The 9,042-nt window shown below is 39.4% G+C and overlaps 1 protein-coding gene across 1 annotated transcript; it reads left to right on the forward strand.

The window, feature by feature from the left end:
• The first annotated feature begins 568 nt into the window (after window positions 1-568).
• Window positions 569-3,079, forward strand: LOC118491540. The gene is made up of 4 exons (XM_035989392.1): window positions 569-979; window positions 1,131-1,245; window positions 1,329-1,493; window positions 1,554-3,079. Exons 1-4 carry the CDS (start codon window positions 569-571, stop codon window positions 3,077-3,079), a joined length of 2,217 nt encoding a protein of 738 aa, XP_035845285.1.
• Window positions 3,080-9,042: the final 5,963 nt, after the last annotated feature.

The raw sequence follows: 9,042 nt of genomic DNA on the forward strand, positions 1-9,042 counted from the left end.
TCAAACGATCGTGTGCCGCGCGTCGGTCTCGTTCAATATAACCTCTTTTATTTTTTTTCTGGTTGGGGGCGACGACAATGCTTTACATATCTCACCGCTAGTTGACAAGCACTCGTAACCGCCTCTTGCTCAACCTCCTCATCGGTGGAATCATCGCCATCCGCAAAAAACTCTTTGTAGTAAAAATTTACCATGGATGAAGAACTAGGAGAATCCATCAAGTTTTTTATAAAATGGTAGTGTTTTTGAGAGAGTTTTGGTTAATTTTGAATGAGTTTATATATATATATATTGGTAAAAGGTTTAAAAAAAATAAAATAAAGAAGTACCCGTTACATAGCCGTTGGAGGATTATGATTGGCCGGTCAACATGTGCAAAGCGTTTTATATAAAACGCCAAAGTAATTTTTTTTCAAAAACCAGGCCAAACAACGCCCCATGTAATGGGGGTGCGGCGTTTTTTAGCCTTTTTTTTTGAATTTAAAAAAAAAAACCGCCCCACTACGGGTGGTCTAATAACATATGGTGTTGTTTATTCAAAAGGTATCTTGACTGGGGCAGATGATGTATGGGTGACTGGGGCGGAGGGCATAAAAAAGTGTTTCTCGATTTTTTTAGCTCAAAATTCAAAGAACCTTTGGCAAAGAGACCACGGATCAGTGGTAATGGTTTTAAAACATTATCACAAGATGAGGGTGATGCACTAATCAGGCCTTTTACAAAAGAGGAGATAAAAGGAGCTGTGTGGGATTGTGGCAGTGAAAAGGCGTCAGGACCCGATGGGTTTACCTTCGGTTTCTTAAAAAAATTCTGGGGTGAATTCGAGTCACCGCTCCTCGAGGTATTCAAAGAATTTCATTCCCATGGCTCTTTATGCAAAGCTAACGGTGCTTCCTTCATCTCTCTCATCCCTAAGACAAACGATCCCAGGACTCCGAACGAATTCAGGCCTATCTCCTTGATCGGCATGGTGCATAAGGTAATATCCAAAGTGCTCTCTAACAGACTTGTCTCGGTTCTTGACAATCTCGTTTCTCCTGTGCAAACGACTTTTTTTTAGGGGAAAAAACATTGTGGACAGCCGCTAATTTTAAACGAAATTTTTGCATGGGTTAAAAACTAAAAAACAGGCTGTGTTCTTTAAAGTAGATATGGACAAAGCATACGATACCCTCAATTGGAAATTCCTGATTACGATTTTATATCACATGGGATTTCCATCCAAGTGGCGATGTTGGATTATGGGTATATTGTATGTGGGGTCGGGCAGGGTACTCGTTAATGGGTCACCTACGGGGAGTTTTAATATGGAACGTGGGCTAAGACAGGGGATCCCATCTCGCTGTTTTTGTTCATTTTGGCTCTAGAATCCCTCAACATCATTATGAACAAAGCGGTTGTGGATGGCCTAGTCGGTGGGTTAAGTTTACCTAACGGAGGTCCATTAATTTCACATCTTTTTTACGCCGACGACGTTGTGTTTGTGGGAGAAGGTAATTTGGAGCATGTGAAAAACCTGGCACGTATTTTGTGATGCTTTTATTTGGCTTTAGGCCTCAGGGTCAGCCCATCTAAAAGTAAGGTATATGGGGTCGGGCTGGATGAATCGAGTATCGGATGCTTCGCTAAAGCTCTCAATTGCAACGTGGGTTCATTCCCATTTAATTATCTTGGTATGATGGTCGGCTCCAACATGAACAGAATCGCAATCTGGAAACTAGTGGTGGACCGGTTTAACTCCAAACTCTCTAGGTGGAAAGCAAAATGCCTATCGTTAGCAGGGAGAGTTACATTGGCGAAAGCGGTACTTGGTAATCTCCCCACATATTACCTTTCACTCTATAAAGCACCAACAAATGTAATCAACACACTTGAGGGAATTCGGAGGAGATTCATTTGGGGCGGAGTAAGTTCTAACAAAGAAATTAGATGGATCAAATGGGAAAAAATGGTGGTGTCAAAGAAGTTGGGCGGGTTGGGGATGGGAAGTATTAGAGACGCAAACCTGGCATTGTTACTCAAATGGTGGTGGAGATTAAGAGGAGATGAAAATCAGTTATGGGTTAGGGTGATAAAGGCATTACATGGGAGATGTTGGAAAAATGAAATCATTCCGGTAAATAAATCCTTAATGGGGGTGTGGAAAAACATCGGGGCAATCAAAAAGGAGTTCCAAAAAAGCAACTTAAAGATTGATCTTAAGTTAAAATGTGAAGTGGGTAAAGGGGACAAGGTGAGGTTCTGGGAAGATTTATGGCTATGCAAGAAGACACTAAAGGAGGAGTTTCCATTGTTATATAATTTGGCTTCAAAGAAGAGTGCTAGAGTTTATGAAAACTACAAAAAGTTGGGTTCAAGTATAGTTTGGCAGTGGGATTGGAAGACTAAACCGTCAACTAGTGAGAGTTGGGCCGAGTTTCTACGGCTTTTCGAAACACTTAATAGCAAACGTATGAAGGATTCGAACGACGTGTGGGGATGGGAAACGGAAAAAGAAAGTCTTTTTTCGGTGAAAGCTGTGAGAGATGAGCTAGGTGATGCGACTTACCAAAGTGATGGAAATCCGATTATGAAGTGGTGCGGGTGGGCAACAGCCAAGGCGAACACACTGGCTTGGAGGTGCATCTCAGGAAGGATTCCAACGCGAATAGAACTAGCTAAAAGAGGAGTGCAGGTCGGGTCCGTGACTTGTCCATTTTGCGGTTATTCGGAAGAAACGGCTGATCACATCTTCGTTACGTGCATAACGACTAAAGCCATTTGGTGGCTCGTGGGAGTTTGGCTGGAAAATATGGATATATTAGCTTGCTCGACGGTCAAAGATATTCTCGCCGTGGCATGGGGGGTTAATCTACCGACAGTACAAAAGAAGGCTTTCTCTTGTGTGATCATGGCGGCTATATGGACCATTTGGACACAAAGGAACGAGAGGATCTTCAATAACGCACATAAGTCATACACAAGAATTGTCGAAGATATCAAAGAATGCTTGCTATTATGGCTCAAACATAGAGGTCAAATGAAGGATATTGTGAGAGATTATTGGTATAGTTTGGGTGTGAAAGGAATTAATAAATAGGTGATGGTTGTTTGTTACTTGTATGTCTTTCTGTTGATGCATGGAATGTCTGTTGACTTCATCTACATCACGTCTTAGGTCAAGATAGGACAACATAGGATCTAGAAAGTCAAAATTAGGTTTTGTATTAAGGTTTCGCTTGTATGTACAAGAGGTTCCGCTTGTGTGTCAGTCGTTAGTTTCGCTTATTTGGTTTTAGGTAGTTTCGCTTATTAGGCAGTCGTATAAGCGAAAGCACTGGGTCTATATATAGCAGTCATAAGCGAAACTATATCAGTAGTTGATGTACGTTGTAGCGAAACTGTGTGTATGCTTTAGGTGCTAAAACTCTGTCAAAACTGATTCAAATAGCAATAAAAGAGAAGGAATTGAAAAGGAAAAGCTGTGTTACTTCGCATATATTGATTCCGCCTTTATATGTGAAGATGAACTATCTCAACTGACTGTTTAGGGTCGGAACACGGTCCAACAAGTGGTATCAGAGCTCAGGACGAGGAGTTCATACTACTACAGCTTGAATCTGCAGAATTCTCTCATTTTTACTCACTTTCTCTCATATTTTTTCAGTTTGAACTGGTTCCTACGGTTGAAATGGCCTGAATTTTGAATATAACGTGTGAAACACAGTAATAACAAACCCTAGAAAGTTTCAAGTTAAAATTCGGACTAAAACATGGTGAAAACTGGTTAGAACTAGGTTCCGCTTTTACGGACAATCGAAGGTTTCGCTTGTAATACATAGTTCCGCTTGAAACAACCAGTTAGTTCCGCTTATTTGGATGTTTCGCTTGTAGGGTTCGCTTGGAAAAGCAAGTAATTCCGCTTATTCGGACAATAGAAACTTGATAGATCCGCTCGAACGAACAGTTTAGGTCCGCTCGAACGGACATTTGACTTTCGCTTATTCGAATCATATAGTTCCGCTTGAACAGACAAGTGGAGGTCCGCTCGAATGGACACTTACTTGGTTCGCTTATTCGGACATTGGAGTTCCGCTTTTCTATCACCTATCAGTTTCGCTTATTTGACATAATAGCTGATACTTTCGCTTATCAGTCACTTTTGTTCAAAACTTTGGAAATTTTTTCTAAGTGTTGGTTGATTTTGCAGGTACATTCACGATGGATGATATTTTCTTAAACCCGTTCAGCGACATGTACGCGTTTGCTAGAAATTCCGGAAATGATGATACATTGTCAAGCAATGTGAACGAGAATCCGCCGAAAGAAAAGAAAAAGGAAGCTTGGGAATCGGAAAGTGCATTCGGAACATTCAATAAACCCCCAAAGCTAATGGCTATCGAGGAGTACAGTCGGTGGTCCAGAAAGTTTGAAGATTGGATGATGGCATTTGCATTTCCCAGTTGGAAATGATCAAGGAAACAAAAATGGTGAAACTCTATCTTCAGCTGATGAGATTGAATCGTTTGTGGCCGAGCAAAAATGCGTGGCTTTGTTATTTCAGTCTGTTCGGGAGGACATAATCTCTTTGATCGATTATACAAATGCAAAAGATCTTTGGCAAAAGCTAGAAAAGAAATGTCTAGGAAGTATTGAAATTGTAAAAAGTAAAAAGAAACTTCTTAGGAAAGAGTTTGATATGTTTGGTTGTCTTAAGAATGAGTCAGTTTGTAAAATGATATAAAGGTTCGGTCATCTGAAGCTGGAATTAGCAAGACATGATATCAGATATTCTGATGAAGAACTTGTTGACAAACTGTTCGATTCATTACCAGACGAGATGGATTGGAGATATTATGCGCTGATGTTGAAGAACACTATTGCTCCTGAAAAGTTGAAACCAGATTTGGTGATTGAGAGACTTGAAAGTCATGAACTGGAACTGAAGAAGACGTACAAAGTCAATCACTCATCTTATCAAAAGAATTTGGATTTATACTATCCGAAAAGCATGATGCCGAAAGCAACTTCTCCCAAAACTGCGTTTTCTGCTGAGAATGTGTCGACAGCAAGCAAAGAAAGTCAAAACAGTCAAAGCAGTGGAAGTCACAGTGGTTATCACGGTGGATCTTCATCATCTGCAAGTCATTCTGATGCGAAGTTTCAATGCAACATTGCAATAGATTTGAAGAATGCACAGAATTTTGACGAGGAGTCGGCTAAGCAACAAATGGTCTTCTTGGCGTCGGTGTTGGAATCATACGAAGGGTTAGTAGCTGGGAAGATTGGAAATACCAACCTGACGAAGGAAGATTATGACCAAATAGATCCTGAAGAAATGGAGTTAATCGATATTCGTTGGGCTATGGCCAGTGCAGTTCGTAGAGCACAGCGTTTTATGGAAATAACTGGCAGAAAGACGATTGGTGGTCCATCTACCAAGCTGGGGTTCGATAAATCCAAAGTGACGTGTTTCAAGTGTAAGCATAAGGGTCACTTTAAACGAGAATGTAGAAATGCGTATGCTGATGAGTCGGAGAATCCTTTCAGAGATGATTACTACAAGAAGGCAATATACCATCAGAATAAATCTGAGCCGCCTAGATTGAAGCAGGGTGAAGAAAACAGAGAGAAATCTAGAGCTCTTGCGGTGATTTATGATGATGAGGGGTATGATTGGAGCAAAGAGGTTCTACCAGAAGAAGATGCGGTTGGTTACGCGTTCATGGCAAAAAATGAACCTATTCCATGGAAAGACAATCGTACTGAAGAGCAGAAGTATAAATACAGAAAAATGATTTCTGAAAACAAAATTATTAGACTTTCTGGTATTTATTTGGAAGCAAAGATGTCACACCCCGATTTCCACGTGTCACCGGTGGGCCCGGTGTGGGGTACAGTGACGTAGTTGGCATCGTCATAGACAATCAACACAATATAATAATGCACAGCGGAAGCAGAATAGATACATTTCAACTTTTAAATAAATTGCAATAATAAATATCACAGTAGTTGAAACGGATCCACAGGCGGATCAAATAAAAATAAGATAAAAATATTGTTCAACAGATATTTGTCGTCCGAGCTTGCGAGACTATAGTGGACGCTCTTAGGAAACAGCCAGCCTATTTTCGTTTAGTACCTGCACTTAACCTTTTGGGAAAAATACGTCAGTTTACACTGGTAAATACAAATCGACTGACTCATTTTGAAAATGATTGAAAATTGATTTAAATGCACAAGGCATAAATATTTTTATTAACTTGGGATAATTATATAATATAAACTTGTGAACGATTTACATGCACTTATATCTCTGGTGGCCCGGGATCTGCTGTCCGGGCTAGAGATTAAATGACACACCACATTAAAGAGTTATACACGTCGGGTGTACGCCTACACCCCGTGCTCTGGTCGTGGCCATCTCGTAAGATAATGCCAAGGATATCCGGGACACGGTCAATAACCCCCCAAAGCCTTTAAGTAAGACAAGACTGTTTAAACGAAGTCGCACAAGCTATTCAAGACTGTACACCCATAAGGCGCAGGACTTGTGCGCCCGATCAAGCGGTATTTTAAATACCGTACCCCAAGCCCGTATAGGGAAAATAAGTCAAAATGTATTTACCTGAGCAAGTATGTAACACAAACGGTAAGTGTGATAGCTTTTACTGGGCCTCCTAATCTGGAACAAAGGTTTATAATTAACCTATTAGATTCCTAACGGGTCTTTTATTTAAGCCTAAGCTTTGACCGGTTAGTTTTAAGAACGATACGGTTTACGCACGATTAAGCGAAAGACCGGATAGAATGTGATTTAGACCCGACAAGTTTGAATACTTGTATAATATGGGTATACTAAATACATTCTGGATTTTGAAATAAAAATGATATCGTTTGACCCGTTTCGGTCAATTTACGCAAACTAGTTACGTAAACCGAACCGAACGCGAAAAGGGCGATACGGGTAGCCAAAAGAGTCAAATGCAAGTTCCCTGAGATAATATGCTTAAAATATGATATAATATCAGTAAGTTATGTTCTATATTGCCCGGAATAATTTTAAACTCAATTTATGCCTTAGAAGGGCATTTTGGTCATTTAAAAGATAATAAAAGAGTCAAATTAGAAATCTGAGTTTCGGGTCTGGTTCATACAGTAAATATACTTAATATAACATATTATATCAGTAGGGTATGACCCATATATCAAATTTATCATTTAAAACCAAACTATGCACCGTAGGGGTATTTTAGTAAATTCACAAGGGCTAAAAATGCCAAAACTGGAAACCTGAGTTCAAAATATTATACTTACTGTTATTATATGAAAATATGTAATTTACATCAGTAGGTATAGGTCTTATATGTTTAAAACAAGTATAACGCTCACTATGCGCTTAAAACGCTAAATATGCGATTTAAGGGCGTTTTCGGGTTTTCAAATTAAATCTGAGATTTTTATATTTCCAGAATACTTAAAATAATTTATTCATCATATAAAATCAGTGGAAAAAGGTTTCGGGTCAAAAGGATGTGTAAAACTCATTTTATGGCTAAAACGGTCAAAACCGACATAAGCCGAAATGACTAGGCGATCTAGGATCCGTTCAGCCAAAAATTAATTAAAAATCATCAAAATTCCCAGAATATTATATTACTTCTGTTGGTAAAGAGTTTCGTATCAAAACGTGGCCAGAAACGGGTTCTACGCGAAAAGGACCGTTTATGTAAATTTATAATATAGTTTTACGCTAATGGCCATAACTCACAATCTGGACCACCAACTGATCCGAAATTTTCGGTGCAAGTTTATATATTAGAAATAAAGATTTCTATCCTTTCACTTTTCCAAAAATCATGTTTTAAATCAAAAAGGGCAAAATAGTCAACTTTATGCATAAATCGGAAACATGCATTCGAATCGGCTAAGCATAGACTTATGACATGAAATTTCCAGAAAGTTTAACTAAAATGCCAATGGTCAAAAATGCTCTAAAATACAGATCTCACACATGCATGTACGGATCCGAACCGATAGTTTACGAAACAGTCGTTTATTAAGACTTTCGGTTCCAATCCGGGTTTACACTAAAGATTGTCGAGTTGATCGTGGTAAAATACATTCTTATATTCATAATAAAGCTTTCTATGAAGATCAAACAGATTGCATGTCATCTATATCATTATTCATGTCATTTTTCACAAAAATCGCTTCTGTTGACTTTTTAGAAATAGGTTTGACTCGACATTTAGCATGCATGTAGTGGGAATCAGAGAGTACCCTTTTGAGGGTTTGTTTCCCATAATATTACCAACATAAATCAGGTTTCAATTCGAGAAATGACTAAATGACTGAAAGAAATCCGTTTAATCAGAAAGTCAAAGCTTATGAACAAATAGTTTGACTTTTAGCAATAATCACAACAAGAACGGATTAAAGATTGAATTGAGAGCTTACAAGAGTCCTATAGGTGTTTAGTGAACACTAGAAATCAGCTTTGATGATCGGATCAACTCCAGAAGGTCTGCCTTGAAGGTTCTTGAAATTGAGAGCTTTTGGTTACTATGAAAATGCTCAAGAAATGAGGTGAAGATCTGATTTAAAGCTGAGAAATGAGGGTTACTGTTGTAGTAGCCATGCATGGCATCCCATTGGAGCTTTTGGAGGCGAGATACAGCTGTTTGACACTCAAATTCGGACCCAAATCACCTAAATTCGATTTTTCTGTCGCTGGCAGCCCCACGCGGCCCGCTTGGGTCATACCAGGCGGGTCGCCTGACCCCTGTTCAGCCAAAACAAGTTTCAATCTTTGACAGCTTTGGCCCCTGAACTTGTACGCGATGTTTCGGCCACTTTTCTCGACCCGTAAACCCCCAAACTTGGTTTTTAAGAACCTTAGGACTTTTACCAACATGGTAATGTCCTCGGAACATTTTGCGCTCAACCGAAAAGCCCTGAAATTCGACGTTGACGCTTTTAGTCCTTCAAGTACGGTTTTGGCCATAACTTTCTCATACGTTGACGAAACTTCATGAAATTTTAACCACATTTTCTAGTGAG

The sequence above is a fragment of the Helianthus annuus genome, chromosome 4 (assembly GCF_002127325.2).
Source record: "Helianthus annuus cultivar XRQ/B chromosome 4, HanXRQr2.0-SUNRISE, whole genome shotgun sequence".
NCBI lineage: Eukaryota > Viridiplantae > Streptophyta > Magnoliopsida > Asterales > Asteraceae > Helianthus > Helianthus annuus.

Coding starts and splice junctions, on each gene's coding strand:
- LOC118491540 (XM_035989392.1), top strand. CDS start 569: ATGGGTGACTGGGGCGGAGGGCATAAAAAAGTGTTTCTCGATTTTTTT. Junction 1,246..1,328: donor GTGGCGATGTTGGATTATGG/GTATATTGTATG, acceptor GGGCTAAGACAG/GGGATCCCATCTCGCTGTTT. Junction 1,494..1,553: donor CGTTGTGTTTGTGGGAGAAG/GTAATTTGGAGC, acceptor ATTTGGCTTTAG/GCCTCAGGGTCAGCCCATCT.